The sequence below is a fragment of the Bombus bifarius genome, unplaced genomic scaffold (genome assembly GCF_011952205.1).
Source record: "Bombus bifarius isolate JDL3187 unplaced genomic scaffold, Bbif_JDL3187 scf7180000008166, whole genome shotgun sequence".
NCBI classification, from domain to species: Eukaryota; Metazoa; Arthropoda; class Insecta; order Hymenoptera; family Apidae; genus Bombus; species Bombus bifarius.
Window position 1 is genome coordinate 198,634 of NW_022884488.1, and position 22,648 is coordinate 221,281.

Here is a 22,648-nt window from a genome sequence, read left to right on the forward strand (position 1 = left end):
GAATTTCATAATATCGACCTTCACACCGTAATTTAAATTCAAGCAAAATAGGATGAGCACAGCGAAGTTCATTTTATTCAATGTTAAAGAGAATAGTAATTAAAATTACTTAAAAAATATTAAGAAGAAAATTTATTCTACATAATATATATATATTTTAACAGTTTAATTAAAATTTGTGATAAATCGACATTCTCTCGATGATAGAAGGATGTTCAAGAATTTTCAATAGATATTAAAACCATTCTCCAATCGCTGTAAGCTTGTGTGGAATGATCAACAAAGAATCGTCTGCTATGCAAATATTAAGCTATCCGTATCACGTTAGCGGCTTTTACAATTAAGACACACATTCGATGTATGATGGCTTGGCGCATTGTACGTCATTGAAATAGTAGATCCAATCTCTTCTGTTATGAATCTTGCAACTTAAAAAAAATGATTCATCGCTGAAGGTCGTAATTGTGTTCTCCAGGAACTGATTCATACGACCGTCAAACACTCGTCCTTTTTTTTCGGACGTTGCTTTACCTAGTTCTCGTGGATCAATTAATTTTTTACTCACATTTCTTGCGAATTCATTTCAGTAATTGACGTAGGTTGCGGCGTCTCCTTGAAGGTAAAATTACAATTGCCATTGTGAAAATTCTTATGCGATTTATTGATTGTTTGAGTAAGAGCAGAGAAAATGTTCAAGCAATAATCCATGAATGTTCGAATTAGAATCATTGGCTGCCCTTGATTTGTGAAGAAGTCATATTTAATCGTGGGAAGAATTTTTAAATGCAGTAATTATTATTTCTAATTGCTCTCAAACTGTAATCAGTGGAAGAATTCCATGAAACTTTATTGAGTTCCTTTTAAATTTGTTTTTAACTTCTCTTTGAAATATATATACATTGATGTACTATGTTGTATACCACGTATACTATGTCGTATTTTTCCTATTTGCTATCATTTCCAGTGATTCTTGCTATTCTCTAGCGTGGTAAATTTACTTAAAGTCACCTTTTACATAACTTATATATTTTTCCAGATTACATCCAGTCTATACAATTAAATCTTCCTTAAATGCATAAACATCCGCTGCACTTTATTAACGCTTCAGCCATCAAATCCGTCAAAATAACGGATTTCAGTTTCCTCTTCCTTACAATTAAAAACATGTGGAAGTTTTTGAGAAAATTATAATACAAACTTTTATTAACATTGAAACATGATCATATATATATATTTAATTTTCATATCATATTGACTATAATTGCTTATCTAAATACACATTGTAGGTATTTTATTTTACTGTTAATTATCAAATGTTGAAAATAATAAAGTCTATATTAACGAAAACTAAGTCGGAAGAAGAAACTACCCCCTTTTTTCCACGTTAAACGAGTAGATTACACGTATAGTTACACGTTACAAGAGTAATCGATGGCTCTCGAAAATTTCACCTCCCGATCTTGCCCTTTGCAAATCGATGGGTTAATCTAAACTAAGGGTGGTTGAATGATTTCGTGTAGACTTATAGGTCGTTTCTCGTAGGGTTGGTCGGCGGAAGTAGCGTCTGTCCGACGAGACGGATGCCCGAAAGAAAGTTCTCGAAGTCAATTCTGTAATGGTCGGCGTAGCATTGAATTCAATTGAATAATGGTCCGCTGACGGTGGGGGAAGGGGCGCGAAAGGCAGCCGCCCCGATCATTATCCATCATTCGAGCGATTATCGTGATATTCCCGCGGCATTCGCCTTTATCGCCGTTATTCAACGCGTCGCTCGAGAGTGTCGAGAGAGTGATACGCGCGTGAAAGAAGTTTCGAGACGGCGAACTCGAATCCTCCTCCGCGATCGCGTTCTTTCCTCTTGGTCTTCATGCTGCATGCCATTCTTTCCCGCCATGCGTTTCTGCCCCTTTGCTCCTGATCGACGTATCTCGAACGTTAATCTGTTTGCGGTGATTGAATTGGCAAGCTGATTTATTCTAACAATTGACTAATTGGAAGACATTGGAGAGAAATAATTTATCGTTGTTTTAATTCTTCAGGTTTCCATTCTGTGTGATTTAGATTTCGGTAATGGGTCTTTTTCAAATTAGATATATATATTTTTTACCTTTTTGTTTTTTATTACTAGCAAGTTTCCTTCGGGGTTCTTTCTGCCATCGTTTTACGTAGATTTTTTTTATAGAATTACATAATATATAATATATTTGCGTATATGTAATATTATTAATAACTGTATTAAAATTTTATATAAAATAAGCTTCTACAATTAAATTCACACGTTTTACATTACACCTTTTCTTATATGTTTGAAAATATAATACAGCAATAATATGATGCAATAATGATTCATATAGTAGTATGATATAATAGTTTATATTACGAGGTGGTAATCAACCGTAATTCCTTATTCCATGATAAGAGAAATTATAGTTAAAAAAAGCAACACCGACCAAATCCATATTTGGACATTGTAAAATTCTAATCGAGTTTTGGGGGTCTGATTGGCCATCTCGCGATGGGCACGCCGATTCCGCGGTCGAATCTACCGTTAAGGATCGCCACGCTCCATTAAATCCGCGCTCGGCTAATTACCGATTCCTTCGTGACTGTTCCGATTCTCGTATGGGCTGCGCGTTTGCGCGCGATCGCGACGCATATGCTATCGCGGTGGCTCCACCCGTGTTCGTTCCATGGCCATTCTTCGCGTTTCCCGACCGCGTGTTGGCCGTTCCATCGATCCCGGCATCTAAATATAACCTGTGCGACATCAGTGGCCTGAATCCGATCGAAAGCAAACACGGAAGATTCGCACTCGTTCCACGGCCCCCGGGGTAATTGCACGGTTCCGAGCGTTGACTCGTGAACCTGCTTCGACTGGCAGCCACGTAGCTGATCGAGCAACAGAACTCCTTCGCTCGTTGTCTGTCGTGTTTATTCTCGGTGAAATGTGTCTCCTTAATTTTTTAATCGGATCGTATCCTAACTGTATACTTCCAGAATTAGAAAATTATAAATTGATAAGGAAAAATTAATTCCATTTAAGTCGGTTATCTCTAAATAAGAATGTTATAATTGTAACTTTCATTTTTAAATATGACCATTTACAATTTCATTATAAACGAAGAATGATATTATGAATAATATATATATATTTATCTAAAGAAGTCGTTTATTTCTTTGTACACTACCGTTCGAAAGTTGGACGAATGTTATGATTTTGAAAGAAATTTCCTTAAGTAAGTAAATATTGTACTTAGAAAATGTTACTCTTTTATAGTATCGAAACTGTAAGTAGAGTTGTATCTAAAGAAATTTGTATTTTAGACGATTAACTATAAAGATTTAGCGGTAGCATTGTACGATTACGTCGATCAGAAGTTGAAGTTGACATATTAATAGGTTTGTAGTCGTTCTTAACTGGATAATTGTATTTTTTGTATCTTTTGTATTTTTTCTTTTGTTTTATTTCCGGATGTAACATATCGAGCTTGATTTTCTTCTAATTATTGGGCAATTATCGTTTACGTCAGCATCGTTTATCATCCTATTTGCTCACAAATATTTATGCGGAATTGATCAATCTCCGATAAGCAATGCATCGTACTTGGTATACAATTATTGGATCTTTGATTTAATTGGTCTTATCTTAGCAAAGCGCAATATTATTCATCCACTCGTCATTTAAAATCGTTTTTTGACGTGATTCCCGATGTTCTACTCAAAAATAGTTAATATACCTACATTCTACAAGATTTCAAGATTATCGAAAAAATTATTGCTAATTATTAAACAGGTTTCAAGATTTATCACCAAGTATCTTATTTATAATATTAGTCGTTTCTTGGTACTACATGGAACACTCCAATCATATTTATACGTTTTATTATTCGTTATTGTATGAAATATATCTACAATTTTTATGTATTATATTTACATTTTATAAACTCCATAAAAATCTGTATTATAATATCGATTCATAAGAAACCTCTGAAAGCTCCGTTAGAGATAATAGTATTATCTTCGTCTGTTTATCGATAAATACTTAAAATCATCAGAAAATACCAATCTCAAATACTAATCAATATTATCCGCCTTCATCCATCCATCAGCACATATCAGTAACATATCAGCCAATATCAATTCAGTACTCCCAATATCCAATATTAATCAATGATTATACTAGTCGTTATTTAATCATCTCCACCTGGAAGTGTCATCGATGAATCGATGAACTCATCATTATCGTCATCATCTGTTCATCAACGGATACTTAAAATCATTAGACAACAACAATTTCGTGCTTCATATCAAATATTTGCCAAAAAGAGTACAAAAAATTAATTCACGATTATTTCACAATCAAAAGATCGTTTTCTAAAAGAAGATAAAGTCTTGAATAATGTCTAGCTCGAGAGAGGAGCAGTGTCCATCGGTGTCCGTTGTAGGAATTGCGAGCAACAGGAGGGATCTGGGTGTGCCAACGCGTAGCTCGATCGAAAGAGACATGGGAATAAAAATAAGCGGCCGTAGGATTAACGGGTGTTCTCTCGAACGAGGAACCTGGCGCCAGCTACTAAATTATCTGCTTGGACGACGTGACGGGACGACTCACCGCGATATCCCATTCCCGCCTCGTGTACTACTCCTCCTTTTCCTTCTTCCACGTCTCCTACTTTCCGCCAGTCAATTTCCAATCGTGATTTCAATCGCCGTGACCGCAAGGTTCGCCTCCCCGAACACGCCAACTCTCCAGTTCTTGATAGATATTCCAGAGAATCTTGGCTCTCGATTCTCCAGGGATTTTGTCCGCTCATTCCTCGTTCTTATTTAAGTACATTTAGATTTTTATTGGAGCACACATTATAGTATTATTGCAGCTATAATAGTATTGCAGGAAATGATGCAGTAGGTGAAAAGTTTCAACCCTCGACGCTGGAACGATCATTTGCGTCGCTGCATAAAGCAACCTAATTTATCAAGAGACATGTGGGTTAAGATAAGTGACGACTTCACTTATCAAAATTATATTGTTTTCTAATAATGATATTATCAAGTCGTAAAGATATCATCTTTTATTTCGAATTTCTGACCAAAGAAAAAATTAAATTATCTATTTGGACATGATTGCTTGTAAATCAACTGCAATGGGGGGGGGGGTTCATTTCATCCCCTCATATGAACGTTGTTCAGTGTGATCACTCTCACGTTCACTTTTCAAGAGAGAGTTATATAAGGAAATGACATCTCGAAGAAGTTTCAATCGTCATCGTCGAAGAGAATTATATCACCAGAAAAATCGTATTTGATAAAAAAGTACTCTAGTCGTTCAATCTGCAAGAAGCAGATCATTCGAAGATGCTTGAATCGCTATTGTAGAAGAGGATCGCATCAGGAGTATCGTTGTGAAATAATCGTCTGTTCGGTGCGTGTCCTAAGAGGAAGGCGAGGAAGGGTTCGGTCATCGACGATTCGAGAAGAGGAACGAAGATGGGAACGGAGGGTGGAAAGTAAAGAGAAGGAGGACCAGCGAGAACGGGGGACGATGGAAAAAAGAGGAAGATGCACACACGGTGGAGCAGGTTTAGCTTTTTGCTCGACCGTTCAGCAAGCGTATCGGTGCGAATCCCCGTATACGGCACGACGGACGGTGAACGAGAAAGGGGATTGGAGGAAGCTGAAACGAAGGGCAGAGGGATAGAGACAGGAAGAAAAAGAGTGGAACGGGAAGGGAGAGGAAGAAAAAGAGTCACCCTCCGTGGCGCCTGAAGGCGATGAGCAACCAACGACCGGTCGCTAAGGGACGCGAGTACCGTGGATCAGCGCTCCGAGACTTCGACCTTCGAGGTTTTGCTGCGTTCACCAGGTTCACCAACCTTTTCACGGATCATTCTGTTCATTATTGAATAACGCTGCGGCTGTTATTGCCGCCGGAGATCGAACGATTTCACTCGCAACATGTTGATTTGAATATTATCCCGCAATTTCTCTCGAGGCAAGTGCTTTCATCGTTAGGGGATTCTTCAAGCTTTTTTGGCCGGATTTTTTGTTGTTACTGCGATCTGATGATTCTTTTTTTTTCGTGGTTCGACGTGGTTGGATTAGGTAAATTATACCTTCTAGAAACAGTCTTTATATCGCTGTTCTCGGGCGCCACGATACTTGGTTTGTTCCTATTTTAGTTCGTTAGCTGGATTTTATGTGTGATTCTTAGAATCCTTAGGAGAGTAACTTTTTGATTTGACAGAGAACACATTCTGGGCAGAATGTCTATTTGGTATATAAACTACTCAAATTGGAATACGTAATATCTTCGTTATTTATCGTTGAATAAAAAGAACTCCGTAGAATAAAGTTACACTATTTGAAAGCATACACGTGATAGTAAAAAAGATTTTGTTCAAGATTACTTTCGTATGAGATTTCAAAAGTATTAATATATTTTTTAAATAGGATCAGAATTTTTGTTATGTTTTTATAGGGGACTAATCTTTTTTGTCATTTAAAATCCCTTTCCTTCACAAGATTCATTATCCCTGTATTTGTGAGTACGAGTAGCTTCTCACTTTGAACTTCATCCTTCGTAAACGTTTTTCGGCTCCCTAATCTCGTTTATCACATTCTCGATAGTTCTTTTCGTTTTCTTTCTCACTTCTATATAAAAGTCGATTCGCAAGGTGAGCTTAACGAGTTTTCGGGCCCTCCACACACAAGTTCTACACGATTCATCCGCACAGGACGAATTCTTAAAGCCGCAATAATTTCTAGCTGTCCGATGGGTCATGATATATACTGGCCATGGTCCTGCGTCGCTGTCGGCCCTCGAAAAATACGATGTTGCTCTCGCTAACCCGCGAGATTCTCTATGCAGATTAAGCCTCCGCCTCGAGGCTTGGCTTCGGGTTTGTAGATCTTAGATCTTGATCTTCGATAGTTTCAATCGACCAGTCAGAGATGAATTCGAAAGAGATGCTTGGTATCTCGAGGGTGTTAATAGGCATGTAACTTCAAGACGTCTGGCACCACGTTTAACTTTTCGTTTTTTCTTTAGTGTATATTGTCTTCGATGAGGTTAACAACCGTTATACTTTGAGTAGATTGATTTTCTACTGATTAGAAAGCTAACTGGGTGAACGATCAATTTTGACATACTTATGCTGCGTTTTAACTGATTTAAAAGATGGAAATATTTGAAACTTTTAACAGATAACAGAAATGCGAGAAAGAATTAATTAATTGAGTTGGCCCGTCGTATAAGGTGACGCGTTATCTTTAAAGCGCGAGCAACGAGAATCGTTTCGCTCGAACTCCTAATTACCTCAACCGTTAATGCACAAAGTAGTCGTTTAGACACTTTGAATACGACATGAAACAACTTAACCAGCAACGATCGCCGGAATTCAATTGACGCCAATCCAACCAGCAATTCTCTCTGCTTCTGTTCATCTGCGTTTCCACGAACCACTGATGGGCGACCACGATGTTCCATCGAAGACAACCCGCTGCTTATCGCAAGGTTATGTTTCTTTCCCTCTTCTATCATCTTTTTAGGGTATATTCGGGTCTCCTTACGATTCATACATAAAAGCAAAAGTGGTTAATTCGTACAAACTACGGATTGAAAAATTTCCAAGTTGAACAACTTTAAAAACTTGGAATATGAAAATTTATTAATTTGAAAATTGCTGAACTACTATAGTAAAATTTTATAGTAGTATATAATACAATTTTATGGTATACATAATACATTATTTAGATTTTTAATAATATTTATAATAACATTTGTAATAATTCTGCGCTATATTATTTTTTATGGCTGCTATAAATTCTTCATAGTTGCCCAAAAAGACCATTAGAGTATCACACTCTCGATCGCTGTTCTTCCTCGTCAATACCATTAAAGTCACAGCGGATTGTGTTTGCGGAGTAAGAGACTGCCGTTTTATTGCTATTCTATGCTCTCTTTACGATCGTAGCTGTCGCCGGCAATCGCGTACTTGCTTTGATCATAGCCTTGCTTTGTTATTCTACGCTGCTCTACGTATAACAAAGGTGTTTGTACTTCATTAATATTATAAATCGATTCAGTTTAAGCAGTACGGCTATCATTATAGAATATCTGAACAAAATGTATTTGCCAACGAATTATAATAGAAACGCGGCCATAAATTTTGGATTTTTCAAAAATTTAGTCCAGTCTATATAATCTACGATCTACTATTTACTCTAACATATATTATCTACTATAATCCATAAAATCTATAATTTACTACAGTACAATAATTTATAATGTGCTTATAATATATATATGTAATAATAATAATTATTATATATATACACATGTATGTATATCCTAATTAAGATAAAGACCAATCTACTTTTCGTTAATTTAATGAAGGTTGGGGAACTAATCATTAAATTTCTCCAGCTACACCCACAGTGACAAAACCATCTATCAGCACGGAATCTTAATTTCACCCATACTTCAAAACTGCTGATCGCGTGTCAAGAGCAATCTCCGCAAATCCCGCGAGCACGTCCATCTTTGACTCGCGCGAAGCCAGGATCCGAGGAAGCCAAGTAAGCTTCTTGCGATCTCTAAATCGTTCCCTCCATTCCATTCTAGAACCGGAGATCGTGCGTTTGTCGCTATGTTTAGCCCGTGGATTGTCTGGTTTCAGACAAAAAGCTGTCACGAATGGCAGCTTCTGCGCGATTGCCGACAGGGCGACTGTCGAGGGTAGCGTCTCCGGGACGTAAGAAAACCTTCGCAAGGTAAACCGGCTTTGCATTGCTTTCGTATCTCCTTCTCTCTCGTTCTCTCTCTCGTTTTCCTTTCTTCCTCTCTGCGGGAGGCAAGTGTTACATGGAAAAAATATCGTCGACGATCAGTGACGCCTGGGGAGAACGTTCATCGCAAACAATGTGCTGTATACGTTGCTCCTTTTCTGCCCCTGGCTACCGCACGGAAACTTTTACAAAACGATTTACGACTTGCAACGAAACAATCTTCGTGGCACGTATTCGGTTAGTATGCATGAAAATTAATTTGATCGATGTAATTATCAGTTACGGCTAGAATGTTAAACGGTGGTTGGTTATTTGACAATATATCTTTGCTGTCTGTTAATTCCTTCTTGATTTATCAATGGAAATTATCACATTTCTTTTGCGATGAAAGGCAACTAACACATTACGGACGAAAGGAAGAGCAAAGAACATGTTTTGCCTCTGTGTCATCAGCCATCTTTCCAGTAATAATATAAGGAATGAATTTTTCTAGAGTCAAAACAGCTAAGATCGCGTATGGTCGTGTCGTAGGAAACAAGAAAACCTTCGCAAGGCAAACCAGATCTGTCCTGTTGTCCTCTTCTTCGCCCTCGTTCCCCGTATCCCCCTTTCGCGGATAAAAATTCGCTGCGGTTTGCAGTGCCGCGATACCGGAGCGCATCAAAGATGCACCGCGGTCGGTGCATCTCTGTAAGCTTGTCGGGAACGCCATCTCGTTACGCTACTTCCTTTCTGGAGGCCGAGCGAACAGAAGCTAGCCTACCTGTGTCCAATGCGGAGGGCCTCCGGTACAGTGGCGTAGAATAGGGGAATGAGAAATGCGACAGATAACGAAATGATTGCTATCTGCAAGATTCTTTATCTTATAAATAACTGTCTTTTTCTAACAAAATATGTAATCATTTTTTTTATAAGACGTAATTAGCATTAGCTACTTTTTTATACTTATCCTTTTATGTCGTGTTTTTTGAATCAGAGCTTTCGTTAGGGCGCACAGACATAAAATTAACATATCTTTCTTTGTATCGTACTTGAAGTGTACATCGAAGGATAAATTGTTTAAGATTAGATCAGATTCTTTCTTGTCTGTCGCTTGAATTTAAAAAATATAATATTCACATGCCATTAGATTACTGGATATATAGTCTGTAGATCTTTGATCGATTTGTCCGCAATAAATACTGTTATGTAAGAAAGCATAACTTGTGTGTTGTTATGCAAAGGTATTTGTCCAATCGTTATATAAACTTGATAAAAGTACAGAAATGTATAAAACATAGTGTGTTAGTATAGTGCTGTTCTTATGTACAATGTACTATTATATTCAAGTAATGCAATCAAATACTTTCATATTTATACCAACGAGTGGATCATATTTTACTGTAACGTACTTTATCTATCTTTATGGTACAATTATAATGTGAAAGGAAGTTGGTAATAGCAAGTGTCTTAGAATAACGATATAATTATCAAGTATAAGGTGTTTGAAGCCTTCGAAGCTAGTGTTTAGAAACACTTCTTAGATTTTTCGAGGCGTAACTGGAAAATCTTGATTCGAAATATCCTGCTTAAATATTTACATAGCATCTGTATATTTCATTAATATTAATACAAAATTCACACGTATAAATAGATCATTGTACTTAAGCAAGGAGAATATAAAATGAAAAGCATTTAATTTGATGACACGTAATTGACAACATTATTACAATAATATTATATTTATATATTTAATATTATAATTATAATTGCATGTAATATTATAATGTTTAAGTCCTTCATTGCCGAAGAGTTTGAATGAAATCGTGATTCTTAATGATAGTAAGAATTACTTGATGATTATTCATATTCACCTAATTCTTCCTTAGTATATTAATACATCATTTTAGATTCACAAATAACAAACAACTTTATAAATATTATTTCAATTCGGTTACCCGCGTTACACGAAGCCTCGACACTCGCATCGAGATTCTTCGAATCGGCCGAACGTTCGCGAACAAATGCACTTCGTTTATCTCTGTAATTATGTAGAATTAAGTTGTTCGATGGTAAAGCCCTTGTGGTTGGTTGAACACGGCCCCGTATTGGTCCCACTGCCGCGAAAAAACGGAGCTCGGCGATCTTCTGGGTTTACGATGCTCTGGCGCCTATGCCGAAGAAGGCATTCGAGCTGAACCAGTCGATCCTCCTTTTTCCTATCCTCAGGAGGAAAAGACACCTCGCGTGCAGCGCGTGCACCTCCCCTTTCGAGATGCCTACTGCACCCTCGACAAGGCTATTTATAGATCTTGGGTATTACTTGCCCAAGTGTGTTTGTGTTCGCGTGCGTGCTGCATCGCGCCGATGCAACGATGCACGCCTCGTTTTCCCTGGAACGCGACCATATTACCCATTCTCGATCGACTACCATGTTATGGATTTTCGAAACCGCTTGGTATGGTCGTTGTCTTCTGGACCAAGGTTGAAACGGGTCTTGATCATTGAACTTTCGGACTTCCAGTTCTCTCTTATCCTTCTTTTTTGGATGATTTGATTGACGTCTACTTAAAGAGAAGAAGGAGCTTTGGATTGGAGTAATTTTGGTTTTCGATATTGTATAATATTGTTGAATTTTGATGTACCATTGGATATTGGTAGTGGTGAATTTGCATTTTGTTGCGGGTCTGAGATTTTATTGTAGAAAAGTATTGGTATCAGGTTTTAATGGAAGTCACAGCCAATTAAAAAAGAAAAAAAAAGGAATCACAGATGTTCATCGACAGAAACAGTTTTATTGCACATTGTATATATGCGTATTTGAATCTTCACTGCGGAATTAGATATCAGCGGTGAATTTATATTTTCTTATCACTTTGAAATTTCTGTCGGAGTGCATTGGAATTAGATAAATTTAACAAATGCTGTAGTTAGTTGCGCTATACAGTTGTGTTATAAAATTTAGTATGCAATCTAATACACTCTACAGTTGATTAATAAGGAAGCTATAGATCCCAATTGATTCAACTTCCATCATGTCCACCGATACTGAAGTACTCATCAAACATATCTAAACCTGAAATCGGAGCGCACATACCAGTGTCAATCTGAAAGTAACTTACCTCCTATCCGGTCGTATCATGACGCCGTTTATTTTCCTTGAATATAACACCGCGTAGAAGGAAGATTGACTGGAATAATTGCATAATTCATCCGTAAGAAGCAGGCAAACAGAACCTGCTGTAGGCTGCGTCGGCACACCAGAGGATACCAGTTCAGGCAAGGACAGGACGTGCGTTCTTCCAGGTCCATATCTTGCTATTTATAGATCCTAAATATTAGTTAGAACGAAGGCTGTGTTGGTTGGACTGGTAACTCGTTACACTTCTTCGGACCACGACACACACCGTTGAAACGCTTCTATCGTCTCTGTCCGTCCCTTCTCGCGATAATTATCCAACCGGCTCGCAAGTTCCCTCAGTCAGACTAGCTTTTCTCTTCTTCTTCTTATGCCACGAAATCCTTCGATCGCGCTTTATGCACGCCTCGGCTATTTATAGATCCTAGATCGTTGCGCGTTCGCGCGCGATCGTACGTGAGGAAATGTTGGCCACCGACCAGTTAAGGGGGGAATATCACGGTTTTCTGCGGCTTGATTGCCGCGTCCTCCGTGTGCCCCCTTTCCTCTCGTCTGCTCTCCCCCTTGACTTATCGATTTTCATCGAAATTACTGTCCTCGACGGCCTCGAGCCTCTCGCATGCACTTGCCCCGACTTCCCTTTTGCCAGAGGACGAGCGCGAGCATTCGAATGAGTCGCGATTAGGTACTCGAGTGTCACGCTACCTTGATGACTGCCTCTCGGCGACGCTTTGTCAGGTCGTCCTCCGGAATTGCCTCGAATAATGAATTCAATCCTGCCTTTTTGCGCGCCTGACTCTTCAATCATTCCTTCTTTCTTCCGATGAAATTGTACGGCCACTTCGGTGGTCATTTTAACTCTGTTTTATTGTAATAGGGTTAATTTACGGGTGGTTCTTCGAAAAATGGTTCTTAGGGTTTGTTAGTAATTGAAAATGAGTGGATGTAATTTGCTTCGTGTTTCTTTCGCGAGATATTTATATTTAGCTTACGCTGGAAGTATTTTTAGAAATAAGAGATAATAAATATTATTCATGCTGATGAAGCAGGTTTTGGTTCTGACCACTAAAGCGTCATTCGTTCTGTACGTTTTGCGACCAATGTACCTGTACGTCTTTAATAACCATTAGGAAGCAAGGATGTATTTTATGATAGATACTATTAAGATACTATATCCACATAATTGATTCAGCTAATTATTGTCTCAATATATCAACCAGTCAATTAATGTACCATGTTCCCCAAAACTTGAAATATGAATTAGGTAATCTCTCAACTTCGGCATATCCTCAGATATCGATTAATTTACCATCTACACTACGTTCTAAAATCCCCACATATCAATTAATCTACCACTTTCTCTGAACGTTCAAATTCTAATTAATCTTCATCAAAACTTAATTCCGAGGGTTATTACGCATCCCCTCGAAGTTAACGCTTTTTTAAAAATAATTGTCAATGTTTTCTAATAATTCCGTTAAATTGGTTTTTTAACTTTAACAACGTCATAAACATCGAATTCCACCCCCTCCTCTTTTTTCTGTTTTCCTATTATAATCGAGGATACGATCAAGGACGACTCTAGCAACGTAGAAACCTGAGAACCGGTGGTGAAACTCATGGATCCTACTGCGATTTGCCGCCGAAAGGGGATTTTATCGCGGGTTTATCCACGTGAAGTTCGCCTGCAGCAACGGGGCAGGTTTATAAATAGCCTTGAAGAGTTGTACGCGGATAGCACGGGGCGCCTAGTACCTGATGCCGATTACTCCTGGCGCCAGCGGTGCGCTGCCTTCTCCTGGCTCCTTTAATGGCCGACAGTTAATGGGAAGTTAATGTCCGACGCTGTGTTAAGTACACGACCGGTCCTTCTTCCTCTTTCCTCGCTTTCTTCTTTTCCCCATGATTCCGCCGGTTTCTCGTTTTTTCTTAGATTTTCGCATCCTTCCTTCTCGCGTTCGTTGCTTCTCTTACACAAACCCCATTGTCCTTTATTTCTCTCTGTGCTATTCTTGATTTTATGGACTCGAGTCATTTGAAGCCGGGGTAAGGCTGTTTAAGGTAATGGAGAATAAATGTTGCTCGTGAGAGCTCCGTGTTTATTTCGGTCTAATCGTCTTGCATATTTTGATGCGTTTCACCTCTTCGGCTACGAGGATGCGATTCCTATTCATTGCAATGCTTCTTCGGTACAATTATATCGGATTATACCGTTTCTGTTTCACAGTTGTTACAGGGTGAATAACTATACTGTCAGTATAAATGAATAAATTGTAAGTAGGTACTTTTTAAAAGTAGTAAACTTCCTTTCTTTTAATTATTGAAAATATGCTATAAGGATTTTTAAAAAACAAAGTTTCTTCGAGCAGTATTGTTAAAACAAGTTCCTTGGTCTCTGTATACCTGAAGGAGTCATCGTTAAAGTTTGCTTAAGTTCTATTTTTATCTTTTTTCCAGTTGATCATGATGATAGTGAACTTGATCAAAAGTCGAAATGAGCTTATCATTTAGGGAAGTAAGCTAGAAACGAGAACGGGTTTAAATATCTATTTAAAGATTTATTTGCAAGTATAACTTTTTCCATTATGTATGGAAAAATCTTTTCTAAACGTACTCTCTTAACTATTCACTGAAATATCAGTAGAAAGATGCGTGTTTTCCCCGCTCGTGCATGTATTTCTAGTTTCTCGTATCCTTTGACCGACAAGAAACCCCGCGACACAGGAATTCCTGACAAGGACTCCACCTCCGACGGTCGATGCCGATGATGGATTCGTAATCACCAGTTTCTATTTGCAGTTTCTGTCGTGAGAACACAGTCATCGTGACGGGAATAGAACCTGCCTCCTGGTCGATGCACCTTCGCGGGAAACAAGCCTGCACGTCGTAATGTCGATCGGTGATGGCCCTCTCTTACGCTCCCCTTTCTGTAAGGATCCTCCGGACTAACGTGAAATATTCATAGCAACAACGAAATTCGCCTATGTATTTACATCGAGACGCGGAATTTTAACTGCTAATATTTCACGTTCGTATGTTGGATCAAGAGTTTGTCTGTCATGAATTCATAGCGACAAAAAAACGTCCCTCTTTTTTTTTTTTTAAATTAGCGTCACTTTTCGGGTAGGCATTCACTTATTATAACGTGGTGAATCTTTCGCAGTAAAATGTTGCACGGTCGCTATGAATATTTTGCATCGATCTAGGGAAATTTTCGCTTCGTAGTTTAAGTTCCTTCGTAGAACCGCGCGAAATCGTCAATTTTGAAAACTCATTATCGATAGATCTCGACATGCATACTCGATGAGCACATCGATTCCTACATTGTTATTTTTTATTTCCTCTCTTGGATTCTGAAGTTAATGTTTTATTATCGATTGCAGGGAGTAATTGTATGTGTTCTTGACATGGTTCGACAAAACCGGTTGTTTATATTCATCTATCACGAAGATTTGTTGCGTATTGGAATATTCTTCGGGATAATTGTTTCTCTGAAATCGAAACTTGTCGATCGGTTTAAGAAAAGAAAATTTAATTGTGCAATTACCACCGTTGCAAATAATCATCATCGACTGATTCACATTTAATTGATCGGCATTGTGAAACAAATGATTCTGTCACAAAGGATCCTTAAGATAACCGACTCTTCTTTATAAAGAGACATTCGCAGATAATTAATGACACAACGAGTATAAGTGGGAGAAAGCATACGCGCGAAAATACGAGACCATTGCGATTGCAGACATAAGACACGTGCTCAGTCAGTCTATCTTCGGGTTTCCTCTCCGTTTCGTGACATCCGCTCGTCGCATATTCGATGCATCATTGCGCATCCCATCGATGCGTGTGCACTGTGCAGCTTCGAGACAAATGTCTGGTATTAACCGACAGTTAAAGATTCGTCTCAATAATCCAATAATCTTCTACTTTACTAAGCATCGAAGTTGATATTACTGACATACAGAAGAGAATCAGAAAACAAATTAGAAGAACGTAACGGTGTTGATGATTAACACAGTAAAACATTTGTTTAATATTAATATTTGAACTAATATTCATCGTTGTTGAAATTTCATCTCTACTGTCTGGAAGCGGCGTTCTTTTTTGTCAGATGTATCTTTGCCGTCTAACTTCGTTGTGAATGTTACTTAATTCAGTAATCAGAAAACATGGATATCTTAAATATTGACAATCTTTTTAACGTAAAATTTAATATAAATTATATTTGTAACTCAGCATTAGAAAAGTGATTGTTCTATTACCCCGGACATTTTTGATAAAATCGAATTCCAATCAATCTAACGCAAGCCAAACTTCTGTCTTTTTCATTCAATCATCAAACTATAAAATAACAAAACCATAGAACCATGAAATTACAATTACCGCAAGCATTAAAAACACCAAACGTTTATTCTATCATTTACTTTTTTGCCAGAATGACAATAAGAAGCACATTCCAACGAGAAGAAAAGCATTTCCCGATGATAATCGCTTTCCCTGCACGGTTAGGCACCGCGAGCAATTCAACTGTGACAATTCTCACGGGAGATTGAAGTTGTACGTCTGTGAAAACGTCTATTCGCCGACTGGCCGTAGTGGCAAAGGCAGGCGAGCGGAAAAGGTTTCGAGGGTTTCATAAAGATCCTGAAGGGCCCCCGCACTAAGCGCTATTATGCGTATGTTTGCACGATACTAACCATAAAATGTAGCGCGTCTCATTGCACAGGTCTCATAGCACAAACGCTATCGTTTCAAACGTTGCGATTATGGCAACGTTAACGAATAAACTTGACTGGCATGCACAGGAAATGACGTATTAGTTTTATATGTGCAGTCCAGAAATCACGCGTTTCCTCTTTTCGCGCGAAAACCTTCCCACGATTGTTCGCAAACGTCGCGAGGTATACGAGGATTCTATCTTCTTCGAGCTACGTCTTCTAATTATGGTGTTCTATTGTTTTGCGCAGAAAACATTTTTTCCTCCGGTTTCAATTTTGATGAATGTCGTTGATTTCAACGCAGATAAACTTAAACGTCTTGTTTACGATGGTTTTCATTATAATGCCATCACCGTTTAAAATTAATCTTAAATTAAATTAAATGCTTGTATTACTGTTTATTATCGTTTTGTATACAAGCTAAAGAACAATATCAAATATAATCGGTGTTGGTTTTTCTAGGAAATACCGACTTCTTCTTATTTCGAAACACGCGCGATTGAAAATAACACGCTAAAATATTTCTTAAAAAATTCTTTTCACAGATATACCACGTACGATAGAGATTGTACAATCACAAAAAGAAATCTATTTAAGTTCTTCTGTCACTACGTATACTAATTCGGTACTGCTTTTAAGGCGTGAATAATTAATTCGAAAACTCCACCAAAAATCAAATATTGATACTTGGCATTCTCACGGCTATAAAACAACATTCTTCATCTTTGCGTCGCAGTCACAGTAGCAAACTCACACTTCCCTTCATTTTGATTTTCAACTTCGTTCAGTACAGCAACTACTTCACACTAAACCATACATTTTTCAAAATTACAAAACCTATCGTAAACATTGACTTCATCCCTGTTAATGCGCTTCTTCTTCTCGTACTCTTCTCATTTTCAGTGAAACTTCACCACAGCTTCTCTATCTCCGGTAAATAAACTTACTTGCCAATATGGTGGACGTTTCCTGTAATCTTCAGGAGTCTTAACGCCGCGTTTAGAGCAAGACGAAACGCGAGTCCGACGAAGTACCGACTTGAAGAGTGCTAACGAACATATCCACGTCGTCGGTGAATGCAGCTGAGGTTTGCTCAGCAATTAGCTGGCCTAGCCTCTGTCCGACTGGAATTCACCGGTGAACGTGGCACGCTCGCGTATATCGTTCTAGGCTCGAAGCTTCTCCTTTTCTTTCTTTTTCTGCTGAAATTCTTTTTCGTCGGACGAGGAAAAAAATAAAAGAGTCGTTTCGAGAAACGCCGTCAGGTTCAACGAACTGCTGATTTTTTTTCCTAGTCTCGAGAGATGACTTCGACGAAGACGAGAAGCACCTCCAACGCGATATGGAGGTGCTACGAAGACGCGGAAGTCGTCACGAGAGATTCTGTTTACTCTGTTCAACCGCCGGAGATTGCCGGCTGTTTCGTATATTTGCCTCGTCAATTGAATGGGCGATTTAGGAAGTTTCGTGTTAGAGAGGATGGAGGAAGATTTGATAATGGGGCATTGGTATTTTAAATGCCTCTTCGGGGACGATTCATGAATAGTTCGCAGCGTTTGGGATTTAAGAGGCTGCATGAGCGATGATTTATTGCCATTCTGGAGAAAATAAGCGAGGCATAATTTTGTTGTTTGTTATTATTATATCTAGGTTTATTTTTGCGATTATTATTAATTTAGTTCTCACTTTTGCACTCTTTGTTAATGACATGCGAAGTAAAATAGGTTTGATCGGATACGAAACATGTGTCTTTGATTTTTATTAATTTTCATCACTGGATTCTTTCTAATTACGAGTTTAGTGATTCTTCTTTTATAATATAGCGATCATGCATATTTTAGGTAGCGAGTAATATAGCGCGTAAATATAAAAATATAAAAATAAAGAAAACATTCATCGTCAAGCAATCTTCAACTATCTTCCAACGTACCGCTTCATTCGATCCGCCACGTTTGGATACTCAAGGTCTGCAACAAAGTCGGCGATGATTCCCTGAAGTCGATCGATAATCAATTTTCATCGAGTATTTATAGGGATACTGTTACTTACCTACTGAAAGACTGGGATCATCGAACCGAAGATCACGAGCTACAAGATATCGGTTGTTTGCTGGCGTAGATGAAACCGACTGGAACCGTTTTCATCGACTTTCGAATCGTTCGCTGATCTATGCAGAACCCAACCATGGTCGTTTAAAAGCGCCTCATCTATCTACGATCTCGTAATGATCGTTATTGTACCGTTACTCTCGGTCAAGGTTCCCGGCGAGATCGAATTGAAATATCACGTCCGCTCCGGTCAGCGATCTTCCGCGTCTTTCCATGCCTCTCTCCCGGTTTCCTTTCCCTACAGGCGCTTGTAAACAACGATTTAGGAACACCGTCATCGCTGATTATCGATTCAGCTTGTTCTGCTTATGATTTATACCGTTCAGTAGTAATATATTCCTTGAAAGATCGAACATTTCTATTGCCAATTTATGGGACAAGTTTCAAGATTTCAATATTTATCGTTATCTACTGCTCAGGTTTTAGAAGGTATTTTTGATCAACAGATTGGAAATATTTATACACATTCACATAGAGGAGCACTGTACTTTGGATATTTTATAGATTCCTGTATGTTATACGGATCTATGTATTTTTTAATTTTTATATTTCCTACAAATGTATAATAATTCACAGTTTAATGGGCAGTTTCTGCGATTCTCGAATGAATAGTTATGGTGAAATATTTTCGCTTTAAATTGATAGGCAGATATAATCGTTTGGTTGACAGAACTTCATGTTTCTCCGGTTAAGAAAATTTTCTTTTTCAAAACGAAGTATATACTACATCAGCGTACTATATTCAGAATTTCTGACTTACTTCGAAGAGTAGATTTGTGGGACGAATTTGTTTTTGAGTCGCAATTCTATAATCCCATTTGACGGAAATTATGCGAGAACGTAGGATTTGAGGAGATTCTCGTGCCAAACGATGGTTAAAATAGCGCAATAAAAGCGAATCCTGTTCCATCTGACGCAACGTTTTGATAAATTGCACCACAAGGAGTCAATTAAGATCTCGCTGATAATGAAGTACCGTGGTTTAAATATGTAATTAATAAACAAACTTGTTCCCTCGTAGCCTTGATTTTATCTCGTATGCAAAAGTACCGTTCAACAATTTTATGTTGAACCACTTTTAGAGTTCAATGGTACCAAAATATCTTACTACGATGTAATGATACATAAAGGAAAATAATTATAGTGCCGTGCGTATGAATCCTAAATTCGACTATTATTTATTATTATTATTTTTTTACAAACACAGATTTGGAAACCCGAATAATATTTTTGTAGCACGAAACTGATCTTCCTTTTAATTTTTACCTCTTACTTTCAGTTCTCCAATCTTTACATTTTACGCTTCGAATCACAATCTTCTGCCTTAAATTCTCTTCCCTAGCACCTCGTACCCTCTTTTATATCAAAATTCCAGTAAAATCATCCTCGGCAGAATCCGCTCCTTCATTACGCTCGAATCGTCCCAACTGTAACCATCGTTTCCATTAATCGTCGACGTTCTCGTTCTTTCGCTTGCCCATCCCCTATTACAAGCAAACTTAACCCAATCCGACATCCAATTCCTCTAACATCGATCAAACTCTGAAACTTATGCAACACGGGGAAGGAACGATCAATCTAATCCCAAAGTCGAGTTGTGAAAAGAAAAAGGAAAAATCGCGAGCATGCTATGAATAAGCAGAGAAATGCAACGCGTACGTCGGGATAAGGATAGAGTGGATAGGCTGATAGACGATCGCACGAGGTCGTGGCACACGCTCGAAGGATATGAACGAGCGAATAGGTTGAGGGTCGTGAGTGGCCGTTGACCCTGCGTTTGTACCTGCGCGAAGCGGAGTGGCGAGTATTGGTACCGACCACCTAGACAGGCTAGAGTACCACGTTGGTAATAGCTTCTCTAGTCTACCGACCTTCCACTCGTAAAAACAAATATTTATGGACACCGCACCGTTCAAGAGAAACGCGTCTCCGAAGCCCTTGAACGCTCGAGGTTCCATGCGGTCGGGACAGGTGTGGCTTGTTAATTGGTCGCTGAACCACGGCTTGTATTTCGGGGTTCACCAGACGTGGTATTAGGGAAAAATTCGCTCCGCGATGGATTAAGTAGATTAATGATTGGTTGTTACTGGCTTTGGAAGAGATTGAGATGTTATTAAGGGTGTCTGGAATGATATACGTAACGAGGGTTAAAGGTTTGCAATTTAGAAAAGAGTTAATTTAGAATTTTGCTACTGCAGAAAGCTCTTGAATCAACAATTTCATTGAAGAAAGGGGGAACGATGTTCATATACTAAGGGAAATGCACCCTGTAATTATGCGATGATGTAGCAGGTTGCTAAGTTTGAAATAGTATCAAGGACTTTTGGATCAACAGATCTACGTTGTGGATTAACAGTTTGGAATTTGGAAAAGGGTCAACTTAGAATTCTACTATCGCAGAAAATTCTTTAATTAACAATTCTATTCGAGCAAGTAAAATAACGTTTACGTATTAGGGAGAATGCGCCCCGTGATCGATTATGTGATGTAACAGTGGATTATTGTGTTTGGAATAGTATTAAGAATCTTTAAGCCGATAGACGTATATTGTGATATGATTAGAAATTTGGAATTTGAAAAAATACTGACTTAATCTCTAAACGATAACAAATCTTAATACATAAATTAAACCATAAAAATGAAATCCAATTTCTTAATGGTGTTGCCGTTTATTCAACTAACAATCTTTAATGAATTACATCACCTGATCTTCTGGTTGCAGTATCCAGCCGGTGCATCCAGCGAACTTCTGCCAGAGGACAGAGGGACTGGTTATGCTTCACCTGGAACTTTGCCACCAAACGCGGAAAATATTTCCCCAGCTGCGAAGGATTTGTTAAAACGAATGCTCCAACCGGACCCCTGCTTGAGGTTGAGGTCTCTGTTAAGTCTGCAGAGGATCGCTTTCTACATGGGTTACGATGTGCAGAGTTACATGCAGAAGAAGGTACGATGATCAGATTCGTTGAAATGTTCTGTCGTTTGATAAAATAACGCTTTACAGAGCTCTTTTTTCTTCTTTTTTTATTTACATATATGAGAGTTACATATCCACGTTCACGTTTTTGAAGGGAATTTAATTTACAAGATAGTTGCGAGAGGCTTCCTGAACTGGATTCAAATAGCAGTTGTCTCTTTTTTGAAAGATTTACATTTTTCTATTCTACGCTTACGACAGAGCTTTGCAACATAACCGACATTTAAACAATCCTTCGTACAATTTATTCTTCAAATTTCTACAGGAATCTCCGTTTCGTCTGCTAGGACGAAAAGTCGAAACTGAGCAGGAGGGCAGGATCAATGAGTTCTCCTGTTTCGACTCCTCTTTGGGGGATAGCATTTCTCACGCCGAGGATCGATGATCTCATCAATGTGATCGTTAAATAGTATTGTTGTCCTTAGTCATTCCAGCGTAAAGCCAGATCGATTTTGGCCGAAAGATGTTGTCCAATTATTTTTCTAACATTTTTATTAACGTTAGCTTGTTGCTCGTTGCTAGTTTTATATCGAGCAACGTCGTCGATGCCATCCATTACTTTTAAGCGAATGAATTACCGTGGATTTTAAACTATTTAGATTATTTTCTAGCTCGAAGAGTGATATTTTTTTAACTCTGACTTAAGACGCGGAATCTCCTATCCTCTGGTGCTATTTTTCAAGAAAATTGTTGCAACGTTCAGAGGCTTTTTTTATGAATTAAGAATAAATTGCGGAGCTTTTGTAATACGAAAAATCAAAAATGTTGATGTGTCAATGTGCGATTGTAGCTTCTGTGTGCAGTGTACTCGATACTTGAGTTCTGTTTTCTAACCCCGTTGCATCGGCAATGGGGCGCGAAAGCAAAGAAACATATGAAAGTGAAATGTATCTTACTATAGAATAAAAATAAATTGTCGTTGTGATGGTGATCTGTGCAA

General features: G+C 38.3%; 1 protein-coding gene across 5 annotated transcripts in view; it reads left to right on the forward strand.

Moving 5' to 3' along the window:
* LOC117209250 (serine/threonine-protein kinase S6KL) overlaps positions 1-22,648 on the forward strand; it is a 67,579-nt gene extending 44,931 nt beyond the window's left edge. For 4 of the 5 annotated variants that reach the window (XM_033451035.1, XM_033451038.1, XM_033451034.1 and 1 more), the window contains 2 exons: positions 21,454-21,678; positions 21,974-22,387. In XM_033451035.1, the coding sequence (XP_033306926.1) occupies positions 21,454-21,678; positions 21,974-22,093 (345 nt within the window). In that variant the 3' untranslated portion in view covers positions 22,094-22,387. Of the gene's footprint in view, positions 1-21,453; positions 21,679-21,973 lie in introns of all 5 variants that reach the window. The other variant, XM_033451036.1, reaches the window with a different exon arrangement.